Genomic DNA, 24,461 nt, shown 5'->3' with positions numbered 1-24,461 from the left:
GTCCCAAGAAATATAGCATTACAGGGATGAGTAAGTGCAACCCTGACTTCCCGATATCTGTGATCATGAAATCTTACACCCCTGCTGAGTCCACTGTGGTTTCCTTACTAGGCAAAAAGGTTGGCAGATTATGCGGTCAACTTGGAACTACTCTTGGTTCTCCATCACCAACCAGGGAAGTTTCACAGGATCCTGTTTGTTGATTTCAGCTCAGCCTTCAATACCATATACTCAAAGATCTCCACCAGAAGCTCAATCATCTCTGAGTTGTTTCCAAATCCTGCCACCATGAAGAAAAAAAATTAAAAACTCACTGCCTGTGTGGTAAGCTATACTGCTGTGCAACAACAAAGGCATGTTTGAGGTATGATAATCTCTTTAATTTCTACAAATTACAAAACACAAAGACACACATACGATTGTGCACCAAACATGGCAAAAGAAGCAGACTGTGATTATGTTTTTAATGTAAATAAAGGGGTAGTTAAAGAAGAGCAGGACTTTAGTGGAACTCTTCATATTGGAAAGCCCACTGTTGACAGTGGCAAGGGGTGTTTTTACTGCTCAAGTGTCTGCTCGTGGGTATTAAAACCACACACTGCAGAAAGTAGGCCATGCAAATTATGCCGAACAGGCCCTGGGAAACAGAAAACCTAAAGAAATGAAGACACAATGAGACCCAAAAACACACTCAGAAGTATTAAAAATGGGCCACACAGACTGTAGGGAAGTAGTGAGCCACCACAAGCACAAGTTAGTATGGGGTTCAAAAGCTCAGGCCCATACAGCCTTTAAGTAACTATGGTATGGCATAGAGAGAACCAAACTTTAGTGATGCATCATGTTCTGTAAAGTGGCCTTTTTGTTAGCAAGTGTTATCAAAAATACCTAACAACAGTTGATTGCTGAAATTCCACCTGAAACTTAGAGATTTACCATGCTGTCTTAAATGTCTCAAACACACTGTTTTTTTCTTTTTTTTTCTTTCTTTCTTTTACCTTATCTGGAACCAAGTTCATTTTAAAATACCTGTCTAATATGGTGAGGGCTATCATGGCTAATGCTTGACATTTGAAGTAGAGAAAGAGACTTACTTCACCTCAACCTGGTCTATGTTTTGAAATATAATCACTACCTTTGGGGGGAAAAAAAGGAAATAAAAAATATGCTGCATGAGATAGAGAATTAGTAAGGAAGAAAAGAGCTCAGAAGATGAAGGGAAAAAAAAACAAACTGCCAAGTGGTAATTCTAATGGCTTCAAGAATAGCAGATAACCCTGATAGCCCTGCTTTACATGGATAGAAGGGGGACGGATGAAAATTTATTCCCCAGGATATTTTTTCATTGAGTGACCAATTGGAAAAAGACAGCTCTGAATATAGTAATTATCACACTCTATACCATAGAAACCCATTCCACTGTTCAATCAAGGGTTAAACTAATTTTAGAATTAATTAACTTCTATGTAGCTTGCTTTTCCTTTAGTTACATTACTTAGAAATTAATTCTTAAAATCCAAGTATAAATAAAAACAGTAAAAATTAACTACATAATAAAATTTATCAATATCCAATACAGGTAACATGTAAAAAAAAAAAAGCTTGAATAAACAAATAGCATATCAGCCATTCCAGTCAGCAAAATAACAAATCAATGTAAAATACAAACACAAAAAAAAAAAAATTAGATATTTTAATCTTCTAGGTAACTGTGATTGAGAAAGAAAGTGAAGAAAGCGGTTTATTTTAATGTCAAGAATTATGGCTAAAATCTTGAATTCCATCACATCTAGGCCAGACTTCATCAATCTCCCCAAAATAAAAATAAAAAAATTTGGTGTTAAGTTGTGTATCAGTATAAAGGTCAATGGCTGTGTTAATTCAACCCCTGATGCCTATTCTTGCAAATGTCCAACAAAACATTAGAATCACTAAAACAGTCAAAAGTGCATTTCCCTTATTGACACGTATTTCACATGCAATGTGGACTTAGTAACCTTTGGAAAAGCACTTGTTAATCTTACACCTGGTCTCTGTTGTAGAAATTTGCAATACAGCCATAGTTATATTCCTAGTTGGTAAAGTAACTACATTTAGCGATAATTAAAAGGCAAAAAAAGAAAAAAAAGAAAATACACAAACAATTGTTATACAGTTATGGGTTATAAGAACACACACACTGCCTAATACATTACTTGTGGGGACATTTAATTGACTTATATTCATTTTTAATGGCCAAAACCAGACTCTTCCCCTAATCCTATCCTTGACCAATATAGCTACAGTAACACTAAACTAAACTGAATTTATACCCCAAACCAAAGAACAGATATTTAACATACAGTATTGGGACCAGTTGGGTGTCCAATAAGTACCTGTAAGCCCCAACAAAGGTATTTTTTTTTATATATTTACCCTGACCAAAGAACTGGTCATTAGGTAAGTTAAACAAGACTAGGTAAAAAGTCTGACCAAGTTTGCTTTCTTCAAGAATAAGCTACAGTATGAGCCTAATCATTCTATGCAGGCTGCCATTTAGATCTATATAACAACCTCATCAGGCTTTAATGATTGTTTCCACAGAATGACAAATATTGTGTTAACGACCATACACTACAGTCTGCTTACTGTCACGAGTTTATTTACTGAAGGCATAATTAACCTTATAGCAAACAGCACAAGCTGTTAGCCAAGTTATACAATACATGCAAAAAAAAAACACTACAAACCTTTGCATGTTACTGTCGATATTATCACAACATATTATGAGTTTTTATCCAAATCCAAAAGCTTTTCTGTGAGTTTTTTTTTTGGTACTATTACTGCTAATTAGTAATTATTTGATTATAAAATGCCATCATAAAAAAAGGTAAATATGTTTAAATATGAATAAAAAATTGAATTAATTAATATAAGAAAAAAAAAAAAAAAATAACAAGGTACACATTCTTTAAAAATAGGATTAGTTCATATTTGGAAATTCTACCAGTACTAATTGTGGTCATTTTAGATTTGGCTTTAAGATCTGTAATACAAAATATATAAAAACAGCATTGAATTTATTTATGCTAGTCTTTCACCGGAGACCATCAATACATTTTCCATTTTTGGAGAAGAGGCTACATCACATTGAATGTGTGGCAGAATAATTGCTTTAAAATGTATGTACGAATTATTAGCCCAGATAGGCAGGAAAGCAACTGTAAAAGTAGCTGCAACAATTGAAAGTAGCTTTCATAGCAGTTCTTGTTCAACCCATAGAATTTACCAAAACACAGCACTCCCACTTCTACGCTATACATAGACGTCAAACACAACTGCCTTTAGACTTGATAAGGCTAGAAAACGTAAGGTTAGGGTTAAAAGCGTACATAAGTTCGATCATTCTTGAAAAAAGTCAGATATTTAAAGCTCTCTGAGGTCTAATCCATTAAATACATACATTTCAACTACCATCTGCATTTAAAAGGAAAAAAGAACAACTTTGAAACCTTCCTTTTACCTAATATAAATCTCACTTGCTAGAATGTTAAAGGAACTAGCCATGCTATGCCATGTCAATTTTTTATTTCTTGGTGTATCTGTAAAATATGTAGTCTTTGATGTAGCAGTTGTTACAGTATTCCATTTACTATTTTTCCGTTGCCCTAAAATATTTCATCTTTTATGCATATAACACAAACAAAACCTGATGAGTTAATCATCCAGCTCATTATCAAACCAGCATGGTGTGTGAGTATGTCAACAGTTAGTCTTGATCAGTATTCACTGTGCAGTCACTCTGAATGGCCACTGGTGGAATTACTGCCTCATTATTTCTGGGCACAGAGTGAGTGGGTTGGGCTTGGTCACCCAGCATCATTAAGTCAGCATTTTTTTAGCATAATGGGCTTGGCCTCAGATACACTCACAGCTACAGCCTTTTATCCAGCCACAACAGAAGAAGGCATCCAGTTTTTGCGAGACTACTATCATGATCCGCAACCAGTGGGTGAACTGCTTGGGGAGATTGTGCAATGCAAACCAAACTGCGACCACCTGCATTGTGAAAGGCTACATATCTCTAAAGGCAATGTGGTGCAGACCCTCTCTGCTGCCCACAGCTGGGCTTTTGTCTGATTCTCATATGGCAACAGTGGCAGCAGTGGAGAAATCCATCGCTTTGCCTAAGCTGCCCTCTGCATCAGCCTGTGCCTGTTTATCACCTCAGAACATATTGTCACCATTCACTCAAGCCTGATGCAAGATGGTAAAGAAGACAGAGAAAGAACAAATAGGAGAAAGACACAAAACATCTGGATGAAAAGGAGGAAAAAGAAGAAAATGGGAAAGCAAGTGGAAAAGGCAAGGATTGAGGAGGAGGGAGAGTGAGCATGTGAAGACTGGTGAGAGCATAATGGACGGCAGAGTGAGTAATTAAAAGGAGCCTGGATTAATTAGGCCTCCAGTCTCCAAGCTTCTTCTACTCCCTGTGAGCGTCATGGCAGTACAGGCCACAAACCAACTCCCAAAAGTCAGCTCTTTCATTGTTACACAGATTAGTGTAATAAACGATCAAAGCATGCCACCGTGAATTTAAAATCTATACTATTAAAACACCCAGTTACAATCAACATTAAAAACACACAGAATTATTTCACCTTTATTTAATGAGTCACCACTAAGATCAAATAATGTATTTTTTAAATTAGATCTGGTAGAAATCTGGTAAAAATTTATATGTGCCTCTGTAGAGGCACATATAAATTATGTCTTAGTAAAAGTTTGATTTATTAGTGCTAAATGCAAAAGACAGTTTAGTTGAAGTAGGAAATGTATAGCCTATAAAAATACTAAGCCCACTCGTGCTTCAGATTTACATCCAAAATATAATTTTTCAAAACAAAAAAATAAAACTGTCATACAATAAAACATAAAATAAAACATTTTGGTATAAAAATAAACATTTTCAGTATTCACGTAGGGTTATTTTAAAACAAAATTAAATAAAACTCAAGATAGGTGAAACATGCGATTTCAAAATTTAACAGAGTTTATTAAAAAAATGCGGTAAATTGCTTTTAGAAATGCCAATTAGAAGTGGTGGAGTTCTGATGAGATCATGAAAACAGGAGAAGGTAAGCATAAGGAAGTAATATAATAGCTTCGTATGGAACACAGCAAACATTAAAGTGCAATTCTTGTCCCTCCGATATAGTGGCAAGTAGGTTATTATATATGTAGTAGTTAAAAGTTTACAAGTGACTCATTAACAGTACCCTTTATAATAATTGGTTTCCATGATATACAAATTAAATGGGCTTAAAATACTGTAAATAGATTTCTTATTTCCATTAGCATAATCTCACACTGAGTATTTTGGAACGATTCAACCATTAATTAAATTACTCACTAATAATTCCTCATTAAAATTAGGAGGAATTTGAATACATATCACTCTTTGTGTAATGAATGCACTGTATCTAACATATCATTTCCATTCTTTTAAATGAATTGCTCAAATAACCTTCTTTTCTCAATATTATAATTTACAGAAATCTGACTAAGAATACAAAATATGTCTCAGTTGCATTAAAATTACATTATTTTCCGTCCAAGATCAGCATTATGATAAGAGCATATTAACTTAACACAACTTCAAGTTACATGACTGTTGATTTTTTTCCCTCTTTTTTTCTCCAATTTTCCCTCTCCTTGTTCTGGGCAAATTAATTCAGCCTCTGCTCTTCATTGTGAAGAGGGTAAAGCATGATAAGAGGGCCCTTGGTCTTGGAAGGACAGAACAGAAATTCCCCATCTTCATTCCACACAATACCTCTTAAAGACTCTTTCAATTTTCTGTGTGATTGGAACTGCATGCAAAGGCTTTGGAGATTATGGGGTATAAGTATCAGTGTTCATTTCAATCTGTATAAAAACACCTAAGGAAACAAGAGTCTATTCGCAAACTAATTAAATTAAAAGGGGATCATAAGAAAAAAAAAAAAAAAAGAAATCCATAAAGGATTTAAATGAAGGTGCTGTAGTACCCACTGTGGAATTAATCATTGTCTTCATAGCAGTATGCTTGATTGTGCAAACTGAACACATTTCATTCATTGATGCTAATGACAGATGTAAATGCAAAAAATAATTAAATCCAACTTTAAGCTCTCCATCCCCGAGTTTTCATGGTACAGTTTAGAAGACGAAAGGCTGAATATTTATTGTGGATCTTGTGCTGCAGGGAAAGGATGGAGAGTAAAGTGAGAAAGCTGGCCAGATCAACACTACCGCTTGCAGCAAGTAATTCATTCTGAGAGGAAGGCACAAGTGCCCCACTCCTTTTCCCAGCACAATTTTATGATAATCCTAATAAATTATGATGCTCTGCACAGACATTAAAAACTCTGATTGGCTGTAAATCAAACAGGCTTTGCCTCTCAGGTCAGTGAGAACACGGATCATGACAGTGTGTGCTCTTGCCTCTCCTTTCCAACTATCAATTTTTCTTAATCTTTAAACCCTAAATCTCTCCAGGTACACCAACCCATTCCATTCTGCCCTTGTCTTATATCTACTCATGTGTTCAGATTTAGTTTGTAATTTTCCTTTCCAGTGACCTTTTGGTACTTTTGATCTGAACTAATAGATCTCGGGTTACCGCATGTCACAAAGGGGGGTGGGTGTGTGTGTGTGTGTGTAGGGGGCTTTGTGTCTATACATGCATCCTAAGTTTGGAAGATGGTGCAGGTCCTAGAGGTAATTGGCACTTCAGGAAAGCTATGTTAACACATTCAGTCTTGATGATTAGTTTAGACTTTCTTCTGAAATCTGATCTATTTTTGTGTGGTGATTCATACCGCTGACTAAATGTGCCCACTTCCAGACTTCTGTGTAAACAGTTCAAGACACCAAAGAAACCCGCAGTGCAGTAGCAGAATCCACAGCCGCACACTGATTACAGAACTGATAATGAAGTGACCTTTAATAAAACTTTTCAATAATGCTTCCTTGAAAAAAAAAAAATTCTAAAGTGATAGCGGATGGTGTCCCTGTATTATTATTAAAGTGTTGTGAAATGGAAGCCGACAATGATGACCACATCATAAAAAAAGAGGGAAGATAGGAAAAACAGCGTACAGCTATTAACAACAGCCTTGAGTGTAGCAGCCAGGGACTGCTGCTGCAGAGAAGTCTGCGTGGGTCTGTAGTGGGACCCAGGGTAATTACATAAAATCGGATAACATGCTGAATCAAAGTTCAAACTGAAAACAATAAAAAAAAAAAAAACTATTGGATGGATATCTGATTTAATACCGCATATGGATGTTGCTCAAATAGGAACTTTTATTTAAATGAGATCCAATTTGATGCTGTTTAAAAGTAGTCTACCATAAGCAACCTCTGCTTAGCTTCATATAAAAATAATAATATAACCTTTTTATATCAAAGCCAGTTCCTTCCTTCCTTTCTTCTTTCTTTCCTTCCTTCCTTCCTTCCTTCCTTCCTTCCTTCCTTCCTTCCTTCCTTCCTTCCTTCCTTCCTTCCTTCCTTCCTTCCTTCCTTCCTTCCTGTCAAATTCCATATTGTTTTCTGGGATTTCCCTTATGGTCATTGTAAAGTGGAAAATAATAGGATGAATAATTTTTTTTTCAATTATTAGTTTCTTTTTTTTGCCTTTTTAAAATGTATGATTAGTAGGTAAGTTGGAGTCAATGAACATTGTAGCCACAGCTGCACTGGATCACTTACATTTCCCGTACCTCTTAGGCCTTTACACACTTTTTCAGCTATGCTGTGATCAAATTGTACATGATTTGTCTCTTATAATAAAGCATACGGGGAGCTTACTAAAAATATATGGCACACTATTAAAATAGATAAAATATTTTGCATCCCTTCCACCATTGTGTTGTAAAGGTTTGTGATTAATTCAGACAATTTCAACTCACCTTCATTTACGTAGCACCTTAAGATAACAACACATGTTATCTTAAGGTGTTCCTTAGACAATTCAAACAAATCATTAGAAAGATCTGATAAAACCTATTTTTCTCAGGAATCCCAGATAATTGCATTGAGTCATACCATGCAGGGCATTGCAAAAAAAGGTTTAATGGATCCTGGATGCAATGGACTGGCGACCTGTCCAGAATGTACCCCGCCTCTCGCCCTTAGGCAGCTGGAGATAGGCACCAGCACCCGTTGCGACCCCACTTGGGATAAGAGTAAAGGAAAATGGATGGATGGGTATAATGACATTAGAAACACACCACACTGTAATAATATTTTTAATATCCTTATTTCCTATAGTTATTTTTTCATGGTACAATATACTAAACAATATTAACTTGAAAAAAGATTTTCCTCTTTTTTTTTTCTTTTGTAATTATGTAGCATTTATTCCTGTAATATTTATGTTAGTCTGGTCCTCCATATAGCAATGGAAAGGTTTCTACTTTTTTATATCTTACAGCATGGTATTGTAAATATTTTTATTCCAGTGATTTAATTTACAGCTTAATGGAAATCCAAACTAACAGCAACTGCTTTAATATTACTCTGGCACCTGTAAACTATGAGGATAATTTTACCTTCATCAAACAGAAAGGTTATAGTTCAAAAATGAAAAAAAGACATTTACTGACACAAATCCTTTTAGATTGATGCTGATTACTGAGGATTCAAACGCCTCGATAAATAACAGTGAACATAGAATACAGCTTACATTTTCTAATTAGACTTAGCTCATCACAAATATTGAAATGCAGAATTCCATTACCATAGATAATGGATGCCTTCACTATAGTAACAGCTCTTTGTCAGCGATAAAACGATTCTTTACTCAAAATTAGGCTTGGTAATATCACTGGAGAAGAGCTGAGCAGGCATGTATTTTCTAAGGTGAACTGTTCAATAGATCAGAAGTGAGTTGGAGCAGAATGTGATCAAAATGTTCCTTTTTGCATTGACTGCCACACCACTTAAGAAAACGTCCCAATTTAAGTGTTCACTTTACAAGGTGAGTGCATTGAGAGAATTGTATTTGATGATGAACGATGTAATTTGTCGGGCAGTGACCCCATCCATTAAGACTGATTGCTTTTAAATGGTTATATTCAGTGGTAAGATGGTGTTATGGATCTTACTTTTCTTGGAAGATTGCGTATCAGTTAAGAGGATTGAAAGAAAAGTGAATCTTTTCAAGGAGTCATCTAAGGCTTCTTAAATACAAGATTAATGAGAAACCATGAAAACTAGTCAGAAATGTCATTTTTCTCGCCAAAAAATTATTTTGCTTTTATATATGAATTCTGTTGAGTAGGATTTAACTCTTAACCCCTGCATTCTGACAGCTAAATTACCATCCAAACTTTTAAGAACCCATTGGTTTTAAACATCAATATAAAAATTTAATTTGGTGAATTGAATTATATTTCAATTGGGAAATATAAATAAAATTGTATTTTAAGGTCAAATCTGAAAATTATTACTGCATAGGTCATCTCAAAAGCTAAGGCTTGTTTTGTATTCTTACTTTACACAAAACCAGAAATTAATATTTTATGTCTAAGAACCTAACACACTAGTATTCAAGATCTGATGGTGGTTTCAAAATTTTTTGTCTCTCATATCAATATTTGAGAGGTTTTCTTTAGCTCTGAGATATACGCAAGGTGTTGAAATGAAAAAAACATTTGGAGGAAAGGGACATTTTAGATATATCATCTAATAATATAATTTAAGAAGCCATCATTTACCATTATGAAGCAGTAAGCGTACACCCAGTTTTGCAGAGTCACTATGGCAATATACCGATGTTCACTTACTGCAACATTCACAATTTTTTATCCACTGAAACCTGCTGGTACAGTGATTTCAAATAGTTTATGTTGTATGCACTACCAATTCGACCAAACTCTTCAATTATTATTACCTGTCTTTGCCATAAGGTTTAATGAAATATCACTGTGCAGTATCTAAACGTATCAGAACGCCATAAAATTTCTCTAGAAAGTTAAGCGCTTCTCAAAAAAGACAATGTACAGTAGTTGCTTTCTTTATTTTATTTTTGGTCAAATTCTTTGATGCCCTTGAACATTTACATGAAAATTTGAGAATTTGAACATGTAAAGTGTTTTCAAATTTGAAAACCAAACCAGGATTTTGAAATACTTTATCAAAATTTTTGGGGGTACTTAAAGGGGAAGGCACAAATCAGTGCTTTATGATAAATAAGCCCTGCACTGACAGAAAATTATATAAGTTACCTAAATAATGACAAAAAAGAAAAAAACTCAAATTGACGAATGGTAGAATTTTTTTTTTGATGTGAGTTTATTCTTTATCAAAGTCACAATGTTTGCCGAGTCTCCTTTATTCCAGAACCAATGAGGAATCAACCAAAAGTAATCTAATAACTTTAGGCCTGTTGCCCTGACATCCCATATCATGAGGGTCCTACAGAGACATCTGTTCGTTCACCTCAGCAAGCAAACAAGCAGCTATCAGGGCCCACAGAATTTTGCTTATAGCTAAGGAGTTGGAGTTAAATATGCCATCATACACTTGCTTCACCAAACCCACTGTGATTTAGACAAGGCAGATACTACTGTGAGGATCGTGTTGTTTGATTTCTCCAGTGCATTTAAAACGATTCAACCTGACTTGTAAGAGACTTCAGAATGCTCAGGTGGTGGCATCAACAGTCACCTGAATTAAAGACTACCTGACAAACAGACCAGAGTTTGTTAGACTAAAGGGTCAACTTTCCAATCGGGTATCGATTGGCATAGGAGTGCTACAGGGGGCAGTACTCTCACCATTTCTTTTTACTCTGTACACCTCTGACTTTCAGTACAGGACCGAGTCCTGTTATCTGCAAAAACACTCGGATGACTCTGGAGTTATTGATGCATCAAAGATGGATAGGAAGCTGAGTAGAGAGAGTTGGTGAACCCTTTGTGGTGTGGAAAAAATAATCAGATCCTGAATGTCAACAAAACAAATGAGATGATTTTTGGATTTCAGAAGAGACAGGAACAAGTTGAATCCTGTTAATATCATGGGACATGAAGTGAAGGTGATGGAGGGGTTTAGAATACCTTGGGGACAAAAAACTACTGACTAGTGAGTGGAGACAAAATAGTGACAGCTATGGTCAAACCTGGTCAGCTGGTCCTGAGAGAGCCTAAAACTAAGCTGAAGCTCAGAGGGGACAGTGCTTTCACTGTTGAAGCTTCAAAGCTCTAGAATGACCTGCCTCAGTACATCAGACAGGTCTCTTCTCTGACTGTTTTTAAATCCCTTGTCAAAACGTACCTTTTCACCATGGCTTTTAACACCTCGAAAAAAAAGTGGGCTTTATTTTTTTTGTCTTTTTTTTATCTTTTATTCCTTTTATCTTTAACCCAATTTTATTGTGTCAATGTTATTTTTACCAATGTTTTAGCCGATTAAATTTTTATCTGTAATGTTTTATGTTTTATTTATTTATTAAATTTTTTCTCTACAGCACTTTTGTCAGCTGTGGTTGTTTTTAAGTGCTTAACAAATAAAATTGGATTGAATTGGATCTACATTGTTACAAGAATAGGCTGAAATTTTAAGCTTATTGTCAACTATCGACCCTTGTTCCGGCAATGGAATTGCCTTTAAAATGAGTCTCAATTGCATAAGAGATATAGTCGGGAATATAATTATCTCTCCCTTCTCTAAGTTTATATTAAGACTCTTGTTTTGAAGCAGGAGGGAAGTATTCCTTGAGTTCCTTATTTGTAAAGACAACAGTCTTCTGTTATTTTATTTAAATGATGTCTAGGAAATCCATTATTGTGTATTATCTCTTTCCTTATTTCTCTTTGCAGTTTTCCTGATTAAAATTGTAGTAAATGCAAATTCCTGCAGCAAGGTAGCTAACCGCTTTTGGCCACTTTCGTCCTTTTTTAAGAATACACAGATGGTATTTCATAGTAAAAAAAATAATAATATATATAATTATATATATTCTTATTTATTTAGTATCAAATACTAAATTATATTTAGTAATATATATATATATATATAATATATATATTATATATATTATTATTTATTTAGTATGAAATACCATCTGTGTATTCTTAAAAAAGGACAAAAGTGGCCAAAAGCAGTTAGCTACCTTACAGCAGGAATTTGCATTTAATACAATTTTAATAAATAAATAGTGTTTCTTTTTTTTAGACTTTTTCATAGCAATACAGAAAGGAGGAAAATGCAGTATACAAGTGTCAGACTACTGTAACAGTGTTAAATTCCATCATGGATAATAGATACAAGGTTCAGGTGGGTTTTATTATCATTTTATGATTATCATTATCCACAATCTTTTTCACATCCCATGGAATGGCTAATGTGCGTGGAGTTGGTCCCAAGCCTCTAAGTGGCCTTATTGGCTTCATGGCACAATCAATGCTCAATGTATTCATTGTCAGCTTTGTCAATATAGTGCTTTTATTACCCCCATATTCAAATCAATAAGACACACATTGCTAATTTACCGTTTAATAAGTCCACAGATTGTATAATGTTTTTAACCTGTGTTTTGAGGAACTCTAAGACGGGATTGTTTTAATGTGACTAGATATGTAGAAAAACATGAAGCAGGGGGATACTAACATTCTTATGATATTCTAGGTTGTCCTAATATATGTAGCTGTTTGAATTATGATACAACATTCGTGATAATAACATTGTTGGTGCAGAATCCTTCTCTGAAGTAATTATATTTATATTCTTGGCAGCTGGACATAAAATGACTGTCAGACTAAAGCTATAGATGAGGAATCTTCAGTCAATAGGGTTATATATTTTTCTGCAACAACCTATGGTGTATCAGGTGTACAAACTGAAACCACAATAAATGGGATGGTGGAGGTAGTCAAAGAAAATGAATTAACTAAATAATGAGCGATTGACACAGAACAGAAAAAGGTCTTTATTAGAAACTGAAAACACATCAGAATGCAACCTTCAGGATTAGACTGGAGGCTAGGGAGATGAAGGTTATCCTGTTTGATGTCAGAAAGAATGAGAAGGTATACAGGCTGCTCTGATGCTGAGTGCAAGATCTACATGTTATGCCTATAGAACTATATAAACACAGGGGTGATCATAAGAAGAAAATTTAAACAAAAATCTGGATATTTTTAAAAAATTATTCACCTTTATTGTAAAACTAACTTGCCGCCCCTGGGTACCAAACAAGTAAAATATGCAACAAAACTTGAAGGTCTTTTTTTCTTTTTATATTCTTGGTAAAGTAGTTTTACATTTATTCTGTGAAAATAAGCTGCTTTACCACAAAACATTCTGTTTAAATAAAGACACAAACAATCTGGCAAAGTCTAAGATATTGCTATGTTCCAGTTAGGAACTGGACACCATGTTGCATCTGTGTTTGCTATTCTTACTTTGAAGTAAGAAAGGAACAGGCTGCTGAATTGCAGTGTGGCTTTGGTGGAGTTACTGTAAATACAACTTCTCCTGGCTGTAATCAAAAACACCAGATTAAACAGGAATTGTAGAAGTCTACATATTTTTCATTGCTAATCGTGTAGCCTTTTGTGGACTCAACAGAAAAAAGATAGCATGAAAGAAGACGTTCTAATGATTTTTCAGCACCATGAGATTTCCCCAAATGACTAACCATTAGTAAATCATGAGGCTCTGGTTAAATTGGTGCTAAAGCGAAAACCCTAAGAATACTTACATCTCCTCTAAAGCTTAATACATGTGCTAAAGCAAAGGACAATTAAAAAACAAATAGTCTTGGCCACATTTGACTAGCTCTAGGTAATGTGCAGTATTTTAACTTATCAAATTTAAATGAAAGGATTCTGCAATGAACAAAAATTCAATATTAAGTTTGGAATGGATAAGGATTTTTTTGGACAGACATGCCCTCACATGAGGCTGTATGACCATCAGATTATTCTTTTATTTTAAGTACTTTTCCTTTTTCCTTGTCAGCTACTCAATCATGTTGAATGGACCTTCCTGTCAGATGTTTGGCATCCCACCTGTCTTACTCCCCTTCAACTCAGATTGCTTGTTTGGACATTTGCCTCCTGTGTTGACTTAAATACTGTCAAAACCAATGAAGGCAAAAAAATTCACAGCTCTGGGAAGTGCAAACATTTGCCTTAGGTTAACATAAACAATAATCCAGCGTAGTGCTTGGTTACTTTTAAAATGCAACAAAGGATTTCCTAAAGCTGTAATAAAAAAAATATTAGATCTAGATGTACTGTTAAGAACATAAAAATACTTCTAATGAAAAGCATATATATGTATATATATATATATCCAGTGGAAATAAGAATCTTTTGTGCATTGGTGCTAAAAAGAATGGGTGGCTATAAATGTCATTATATGGTTTTAATTGCTGCATTTGTGCATATGTGAGGTGTGGCTCAAGAGTGATAAAGTACGTCACATCTTACTCACTCTCAAAGGGTGTTAAATTATCTGCTTATATGCTTGTATAATATGTTCAACTACTGTCCTTATCAATATATTAAAGGCTTTAGAAGTGCAGCACTTAATCAGCTAACAATATCAGGAAACAAAAAAGGACAACAATCACTATTAAAAAAATAAAAAATATAAAAATGCAACAAGTTTGTGGAGAGAATCACTAGCCATAAAAAAAATAGGGATTGTGTAACTTACAAAGCTAACATTCAACAATATGAATTGGTTGCACTATAGAATGACATGCAGAAAAGGAATTACTTTAGCCTCTTCTCCAGGTAATGTACTGTAATTGCTGTATTAGTGATCTTCCACCCTCATTAAGCATGGATCAAACAGCAGTGTAGAAAGCAGCAGCATGGAATGAAAGTGTGAAACAGACAGGATTAGGGGATAAGAGAGATGTCTTCCCACAGTCTGTACGGTGCGTGTTTAAAGACTTGTTGAATGGTCGACACTAGCATGTTCAAGTTTAACCTCTTCACTGAATTAAAGATACCTTTTTGTCCTCCGCCAGATTCCCTCTGTTTGTTTTGATTTGGGGTTGTCAATAATCTGACACAATATTTGTAGAAGAAATCAAAGGAAAACCTTTTATGCATTGTTTACAAGTTTGTATAGACATCTTTGGTAATTTCTAATGCATTAAGGTTTAAAATTGTAGTAGGTAACCTATTATAGAATAGGATTTGAAGTACTTTAATTTTATCAGCAGGTTTTCTTCTAACTAGGTATAAAACTTACATAACCTAGTTGGCTTCACGACTTAATAAAAAAAAATCTGGAGGGAGCTTAGGCTGGCTGGAATGCCTTAGGGAATTGTCTGAGCAGCACATTTAAAATAGTTTAAATTGTTGTCAGTTATAAGGTGTATTGTATGGCAGCGAACGCTTTTCTATTCATATTGAGATGGATGTTAAACATTTTTGACATTCTAATTTGGTTAACATCAAATAAGTCTCTGTCTCTTTTAGGAAAATAAATAATGGTATAACTAATTTTTATATCCTGTATTACATTAAGAAAAACAACCCCCCCCCCTTCAATGTATTGAAAGAGAAGGTAGAGGCATTCGAGCCTCAAGAAAGAAAAACATTATTTATTATTCATGGCGATGAATTCAGAGAAGGTACACAGCAAATAAGCATAATAGGATTTCTGTGAAAACACTTAAGTTATTGTGTAAATACCGTATAAGAAAAACATTATAATAGAGTCAGGAGTTTATCATTGTTTTTTTTTTACTTTAAATGACGTATTTTTATTTTACCTGGGGATGTGTGAATCTTATTTTTATTTATTTATGCTTCGGAAATTAAAAATTATAGGGCCAAGGCAACAAATAAGGTTATTTTGTAAATGGTGTAAAGATGGTTTTACGTTGTTATTTTTTTATCCTGTTAGAGTGCCATTTCCAGTTATGGTTGCAAACATATTCCAAGAATTTTGTAAAAGAATATTTTCATATTGTCTGTATTTGCATTATTTTCCCTCAGATGAAGAACAGAGGCATATATCCAAATTAAATTATTTTCCAAGATGTAAACATAAGCAGCAAAATAAAGTGTTTCAAAATAACAAAAGTAACTTTGCTAAAGGTCTATAGTTTGGATTTTTTTTCTCCTTTGTTCATTAGTCACTTCATCTTATTCATCCTAGAGAAATAGGGAATTACATAGGTATAATTACCAAAGCAAATATAATGACAGAAAACAGCATTCATTCATCCATTCATTTATTCATTTGTTAATTCATTTATTCATTGTACCAACTGCTAATCGTTTACTCTGGTTTATATCTTGGTTTGGTACAGTTTATGGGATACCATGTGAATAACAGGAAACCATGGCATTAATTCAAGTAGTTCTATGTATGAACATGGTGTATAGGAAAATCATCTAGTCCAAAAAGTGGATGTTCTTTGTCTTCTTGCTTTTTCACTTATCATGTCAAAAACAGTTCTCGAATTGGTCACTTCCAGGGCTCTGAACTTACACCTTTATTAGTCTTTGATACTTAACAATTTTTCCTTCCATAAAAAAACAACAAAAAAAGCGGTTGTGGTTAAATGGGGTTAAAAGTTCTGCAGCAGTATCATCAAAAGATGCTAAAGAGTAAACAGAAATCTATCAGAAAGTGAAAGAGGGCATTAAAGAACTTCCTTTGAAGAGGAAGGATTACAATGACTGACATAGTGGCATGGCATAGAACCAAATTATTCTTTACATAGAAAAAATAAAAAAATAATAATAAATGCAAAAATAATAAAATTGATAAATTAATTGCTAAAAACTCTACTTGAAAAATTGCAATCATATGAGAAAAATGTAACACAGGAAAGTTATAAACATTTCAACAAATTTAAGCGGCAGAAAAATTAATTTTCTTTTGCTTTTTTCTGCTACCTGCTCCTCCTATATATATAACCGGAAAAGCTCAAATAAAGAGTATAAGATGAGCACCGAAGCTTTATAAAAAAGAAAGCAAATTCTATGTTCTATATATTAACTATTGCCACTTTTTATTTCACTTTAAAGAATCATAATTCAGTTTCGTTAAAACAACAAATAAGGAGTAACTTGCTTAAAATACTGCTATTTCAAAAAACTTATGGGCAGGAAAAAATGTAGATACAGGGACAACACTGCATATGCTATGACATCGGGTTGCCAGATTACACAATGCATTCAAAAACGAAGCGCCAACAGGCATACGATGATGTTCTGACACATAAAAAAGTGACATCAAACATTTAATCAGGTGAGGTCCATGATGCCCCTCAGGAGTGAATCTACAATGAAAAAGATCAAAGGAAGATCCAAATGACATGATGTGGGTTATGCTCTGATTGGGGTGAGAAAGGAAAATGAGGATATCTCTATTGTCAGATATTTCTCTAAAAGGGTTGTCAAACAGAGAGGCAAGTGGAATTGAGAAAGGAAAGACAATAACATGAAGAGGTTTCTCTATACTGTGGCACAAAATCCAGATGGATAAAAAAATTGTAAAACTGATAACAGGGGAATAAGGGATTCCCGCTCAGGGATAAATGAACATCTGCTGATATGTCCCTAAGTCTGAGAAGTGGAAGTGAAGCTGCAAGGTGGACAGAGTGCTGCAAGCGCTGCCATGTTCTGTCCAGTGATTTATGTCTCTGCTATGGCAACAAAATGTAGAAACAAGATCAGAGCACATTCTGAGATGAACTCAGGAGTTTGCGGACCGCTGATGGATAGCTCCTGTCTTACCATCCCACCATTTTTTTAAGGTGAGAGAGAAGGACAGATAAGGCAGGACAAGATGTATTTTCAAGAATGTCTACAAAAGAGAAGATGTGGTAAAGCCAGACAGTTAAATTTACACCATAGTTTAAATCAGAGAAGGAAATTAATTGCCCTCTTAAGTTCTAAAAAGTCTGTCTGTAAATATTACTCTGGGGGTTGAAATTTCTCCTCATTTTTTAGATATCTGCCCGTTTCATCACATCTGATTAAACAAAATTATAGAATGCAAAAATAAAACAGGAAAGGCTAAATCAGTTAAGGATACAACAATCACAATACTAATGTGACTGTGTGACAAAACAATGTGTAACCTGGAGAACATAAGTACATTTTTTGGAACAAAAAATATGCTTTTACTGCACGTGAAATACACCAGAGAAGGATAAGTAAAAGCAAGCATAGACATGTGTTATTCCAGCACTGATGTGGTGTGTAAATACTTTTTTTTTAAGAAATTCACTTGCCTGCGTGCGTAAAACATTTCAAAGGATCCCCATCCCTTTAAGGACTATCAAAGACTGTTTCTGTCTATGTGTGACAAATGATCTTTCCTTTACCTTCATGAATGCAAATAAAGTGTCAACGGCCAGAGAATGTATTCATTTCAGTTTATGCATGACTTATCAATTAGGCAAGTGGGTAAACAAGCGAGAAACTACAGTTATAGTATAAAAGAGAAGAAAGGGACACTAACAGGCAATGCTGTTGGGCGACTGCACAGCTTTTCAACAATCTTGAGTCATAGCTGTGTCAAGAAAAAGTGTGAAGTCATTTTCTCCAAGGAAGCTCGATTATATGAAGAAAAAGGGTTCCACTGTTATTCACATCCAGCATCTGGATGCCAACCTTTAGCTTTTTATCAAAATCATGGTTTTTAAAAAAGTATTAAAAACAGGGTGCAGCAGTGGCACAGGGGTTTAACCCATAAGTCCTTGGTCGTCATGGGTTTGATTCCTGACCAATTGACTCTTGCTGAATGTCTCCTCCTCCCTCTCTCAACCTGTTGTTGTGACAGCTCACTTTCAAACAAAAGTCCCTAGTGTCAAAAAAATTTATTTATGTATTCTTATTATTTAAAAGCATTCAAACTCAGACTACCAGCTTGTGAGCTCTATACAAGGAAACAAAACCAACTTAAAATAGCATAATCTTAAGCATATATAGTTCTGAAAAAAATGCAATTTATCTATATTTCTTTCAAATCTGTAATAAAACAAATATGGCCTCCAAAGATAGATTTGAGGAAACTTTTCACAGACCCAGCTAAATACAAGAAGTCATTTCTTTCCATTTGTAATTTGCCTGTAATAACTTCTTTATTGTGGATTATAGTGTAGGTCATACCTCGCATTCCCGGGAGCCTGAGATGGTGTACGTGCATGGTCCTGTACCATTGACCAGAACATCCATGGCCTCAGAATTGTTGGGCTTGTAGTCCACATAGTACTCCTGCAGAGGGGAGCTAAGTGTGCGCTCTGTCTCTCGAGGTTTCTTGCGACGCTTACGTGCTGCTGCAGAGTGCTCCTGGAGCTGTTTGACGCTGTTAGGGTAGCGCTTCCAAGACACATATATTACCAACAGGATCATTGCAACAGACAGAAACAGGGCAACACTTCCAGCCACAATCTTATGGAATGATACGGGCTCCAGGTCTTGCTCTGGAGGAAGTGCAACAGGTGGGGTAACTGCTAATGATGTAGGACCCCAAGGAGATCCATCAGCTCTCTTTCCAGAATTAGTTGGTAAAGCCAGAATAGATGGGTTATGCTCTGTCTGCATGGGGACACTGGATAGGTTTGGAGTAACACTCATTGTGAGTGTTGTCCCTTGAATTGATTGACAAACTCCAAAGGCTTCTACTGCATCCATCACTTTCTCTCCCTGGGCTTTCTTTGGAGAGGCACAAATCATTGTTGTCTCTTTTGCCCCTCTAAAGTTTCTGAGCCAAGCTACCAGAGGACAGATGGCAGGGCTACAGTCCCAAACATTTCCTGCTAAACTAATCATGGTAAGGGAGATCCAAGCATCAACAACCTCCTGAGAAACATTGGTTAGCTTATTAGAGTCCAGGTTGAGAGATTGCAGGTTCGGTAAGCATTGGTAAACAACAGGATCAACTTCTGTAAGTTCATTTCCAGATAAATCCAGTTTCTGGACAGAGGCCCAGGTCCAAGTAAGGCCCTGGCTCATTGACCGAATGCGATTCCACTGCAGGTAAAGAGCCCGTAGATTGTAGAGTCTAGGAAAATGGGAGAAATTGATCTTGGAGAACTGATTGTGCTCCAGATGCAACTCAGTGAGTTTGACGAGGCCAGAAAGTGCATTACGAGTGATACTCCGCAGGCGGTTGTAACCAAGATCAAGGAATTCAAGATTTCTACAATCTTGAAAGAGACGCATTGGCAGAGTTTTTAGGGAATTAGACCGTATGTGAAGGCTGAGAAGCTTCCGTAAACCTTGGAATTGCCCGGGTTGCAATGCTTGTAATTTATTGTATGACAAGTCCAAATTCCGCAGATTAGGAACAGGATGAAATGTTGTATTTTGAAGCGATGTGATCTTGTTGGAACTAAGAATTAGTTCTTTAAGCCTGCGGACCCCCTGGAAAGCCATTGCATCCACAGAGGCAATGTAATTATGGTCCAAGTAGAGCCAGATAAGGTGGTTGAGGCCAACAAACTGGCCTGCACGAAGACTGGAGAGACTGTTATACCGCAATGACAGGCCCTCACATCCTCCTGAGAGGTTCTTGGGGACATCACGAAAGGCGCTTGACTCACAGTAAACAATTTTTCCATCACAGCGACAACTCTTAGGGCAGTGGCGGTCACTCAGGGATGGATTTGCGGCCAGCCACACCTGCATCAGGAGTTGGAACAATAGCCAGTGACGCTGTAGAGCAGAGCCTAAAGGGAAAAATAAAAACAAGAAAAAGGTTAGCAGATAAGATACATGTCGTTGTATACTGGTTCATCCGGTACAATGTCGTGTAAGCAGCAGTCAGTAGAGACTCTGAGAGATCTCGGCAGACACCTCCTCGAGCTCTACTGGGGGAACCCAAGGAAGCCATCTTCCGGTGGGAGGTGCCTGGTACACATAGCAAAGGAGGTGTCCCAGGGGAATCCAAAAAAGATGTACAAGCCACCTCAGCTGACTTCCTTAGATGTGGAGGAGAAGCAGCTCTACTCTAACCCCACCCGGATGAACCAAGTCTTCACCCTTTCTCTAAGGGAGAGTCAGCCTCCCTGCAGAGAAAGCTTATTTCAGCAAATTGTTTCCAGAATCTCAGTATTTTAGTCATGATCCCGATGTTACAGTATAACCATAGGTGAGGGTAGGAACATAGACTGACGGGTTAATCAAGAGCTGTGCCTTTTTGCTCATCTCCATCTTAACCACGACAGACCGGTATAGCATCAGCATTCTCTCCTCACTCATAAACGGGACCAAGATACTTAAACTCCTTCTCTCAAGGAGGAATTTACCTGAAGGGAACAAGCCAGCCTTTTCAAGTTGAAAACCAGGACCTCTGACATGGAGGAGGTGCTTTCCATGCCAGGTGGTTCATACTCAACTATAAACCGCCCCAGTGCATGCTGTAGGTCCTGGAATAAGGAAGCCAGCAGAACCACGTCATCCACAAAAAGCAGGGATGTGATCAACTGATCCTTTAACCAGGCCCCCTCTGGTCCTTGGCTATGTCTAGACTCATATCCATAAAGGTTATGAAAAGGACCGGTGACAAAGGACAGCCCTGGTAGAATCCAACATGCCACGGGAACAGGTCCAACTTGTCCAATGCCCACCTGGCTCCTGCTCCGCTTATACAAAGAGTAGCTAGCCTAGTAGAGGGCTGACTCCTAAAGCAAACCCCACAAAGTATGACAAGGGACCTAGTGGAAAGCCTTCTCCAAGTCGAGAGAGTACATGTAAGCTGGTTGGGCAAATTCCCATTAAGCCTCAAACACCCTGCAGAGGATGAAGAGCTGGTTCATTGTTCCAAAGCCAAGACAAAAAAATAAGATACATGTGTACTATTTATTTTTCCTTGTTAATAAAAAAGTTATTTTAATGTAGAAATAAATTTGGATTGACTTTTTGGATTGAAGGTGTTTTTCATAAACATCTGATCTGAAGTATTTAGGCATAAAAATGTTTTATCCCAGCCAGGAATACTTCTTTACACATTAGGAATATTCAAAAGAACTTTGAGTCATTTGGAGATATTAAACAATTAAAATGCAACATAAAAATTAAAAGTAAATTTGGGGATTGAATTAAGTGTCAAATCTAAACTTTTAAAAAGAGAAAGAAGTGAAGTAACCATAAAACAATAACCTTCCCCAAAAAGCGATTTGTTCATATTGACACAGTTAAAAAAATATCACCAGGGCTTAAGGTGTACTGTATAAGGTCCTAAATACGCCAAATGTACTAAATGGCTCATTTAGTTTTCTAAAGTCTTTCTGCATGGAATTTGCATCTTTTCCTGAGCATGCGTGGGTTTTCTCCAGGTACTCCGGCTTCCTTCCACAGTCCAAAAACATGGCTGTTAGGTAAATTGGCTTCTCTAAATTCTCCTTAGGTGTGAGTTAGTGTGTGAATAGTTGTTTGTCCTGTTTGTCTCTGAGTTGCCCTGTGATGGACTGGCGACCTGTCCAGGGTGTACCCTGCCTCTCACAGCCGCAAACAGACACCAGCGTGATGGAAAATGGATGGATGAATGCAAAACATTATTCATATACCATTTCCTAACATTTATTCGTGTTTAAATGAACTAATGTTATACAACCTATATTTAATAATTGTAAACAAAAGTTTTTTAACTGATAATGTTCAAAAACTTTAATGCCATCTTGAAATCCTTCTTGTTTTAAACCATACCTTTTTAAGTACACGGTTTTTATAATACGCAATAAAGAATATTGTAGTAGCTAGAGTAAGAGAGAAGCTGAATAATTTAGTAGTCTATCTTGCAATGTTTAAAACCCAAACAAGTTCCTTACAAAAAAAGGCAGTTTTTTGCCTTTTAGTGTTTCATAGTTTTGCCATAGTGAGAACACAATAATGTAAATATATATATGTATATAGTCATATAGTGTGTATATTTATATATATATATATACACACAAATGTTTTTTTTTTTATGACCTTCCTTAAAAAGTATTTCAATTTCACATACCTGGAGTTTTAATACATCTTTTATTAAAATATATTAGCTATGTTTACTACAATCCCTTAGTCCAACTTTAAAGACAAATTTAGACTTTGTTGTTAGGGGACTCTAGAACACAACAAAAGACATCACTAGTACTCTTGCACTGAATCACACACTCACAGAAATCCACAAAACTAGCTTTCAGGTAGTTGTTTGATGCTGCAGAGAGGTGTAGTGAATGTTCATTCCTTGGGGGTTATAGTGATGTTTTTGGACCAGTAGAAAGCAAAAAGTAATGATTCAGACTGAATCTGTTCTGCTTTGGTTTGGTTAAACATGAAATGACTGGAGTCTAAATTGAAACGCCTCCAGGACTGTAGACACAACTATCACTTCTTTCATGCTGATTTTTCCCAGGCTGAGTAAATCTCACTTTCCATGACTGATCTGCTTCTGCAACTGGAGCAATGATTGCTTTTGGAAAGAATAAATCCAAATATGGATAAAAATAGGGCTCTGGAAACTTTATGGTGCATTCATTGTAAGGCTGTATTCACTGTAGATAGTAAAATTAAAACACTGAATTTATGCAATTTTATAAAAGTTTTTTAAAAGAACAGAAGTTATTACATGAGACATTTTCAAGAAAATAACATTTATACCTGAAATCCCATACAGTATATTAAACTACTCAGACTAGTCCTGACATGACGACATAAATAATTAGAAGAGATAGAAATAGTACTTCTTAAACATATAATAAAACTAAATAGACACTAAAAACTAATAGACTACTGTGCAGCTACAGGTTAAACCTATACTATTCCGTTTATGAATTCAACACTTAGTAGGTGACCTTTTAGCATGAACTTCTTGTATCACTACAGTATTTAACATTTTAAGGAAGTGTGGTTTGGTTTTAAAGTGGCCTTTAGCTAAGTGTCTACATTTAGGCGTTGTTTCTCTCATCTCCTTGTCAAACTAATCTATTGACCCAATACATATCAATCTGATAATGCAATAGATTTCCGATTTATTTACTTTACCAGTACTCTCATACAAGGCCCTATCTGGTTTTGTGACTTTAAGTGATCTGACTATTTGTTTTATGTTTTTTTTATTAATTTTTTAAAGCTGGTATACAGGTGTTTCTTTATTAAGTTTGGCTACATTTTACACTCTAGTTGCTGCACATGGATAAAAAATGGCTTATGGATTCCTGGTTTGATAAAGTATCATCAAGTGCACTCTTCAAAAAAAATCTGCAATTTAACAAAACTGTAGGAATAATGAACACAAGCTGCTTGTGAAGATATAGTGTTAGCACTGGGCTTGACAAATTTGGAGCCTGAAATTCAAGTGTGTGAATTACTGTTATTACACTTCTGCCTTGACATTGAAACTGATGAAGAAACCAGGAATCATGGACTGAGGGTGTTCATCATTTTTAAATTTAGTTGTAGGATCAGTTTTCAGATTAATAAAATATTTAGGAGAAGATAGATCCATCCAGCAGGCGTAGA

The 24,461-nt window shown here is 35.7% G+C and overlaps 1 protein-coding gene across 1 annotated transcript in view; it reads right to left on the bottom strand.

Annotated features, from left to right (window-relative positions):
- Window positions 1–18,822: 18,822 nt before the first annotated feature.
- LOC107102235 (leucine-rich repeat transmembrane neuronal protein 4-like) overlaps window positions 18,823–24,461 on the bottom strand; it is a 17,781-nt gene continuing 12,142 nt past the window's right edge. The window contains exon 2 of the mRNA XM_015401453.1: window positions 18,823–20,686. Coding sequence (XP_015256939.1) covers window positions 19,119–20,686 — 1,568 coding nt within the window. The 3' untranslated portion in view covers window positions 18,823–19,118. The remainder of the gene's footprint in view (window positions 20,687–24,461) is intronic.

The sequence above is a fragment of the Cyprinodon variegatus genome, unplaced genomic scaffold, assembly GCF_000732505.1.
Source record: "Cyprinodon variegatus isolate N-32 unplaced genomic scaffold, C_variegatus-1.0 Scaffold32, whole genome shotgun sequence".
NCBI lineage: Eukaryota > Metazoa > Chordata > Actinopteri > Cyprinodontiformes > Cyprinodontidae > Cyprinodon > Cyprinodon variegatus.
The sequence above is the reverse complement of the archived record's forward strand: the minus strand, read 5'-3'. Positions and strand labels throughout refer to the sequence as shown.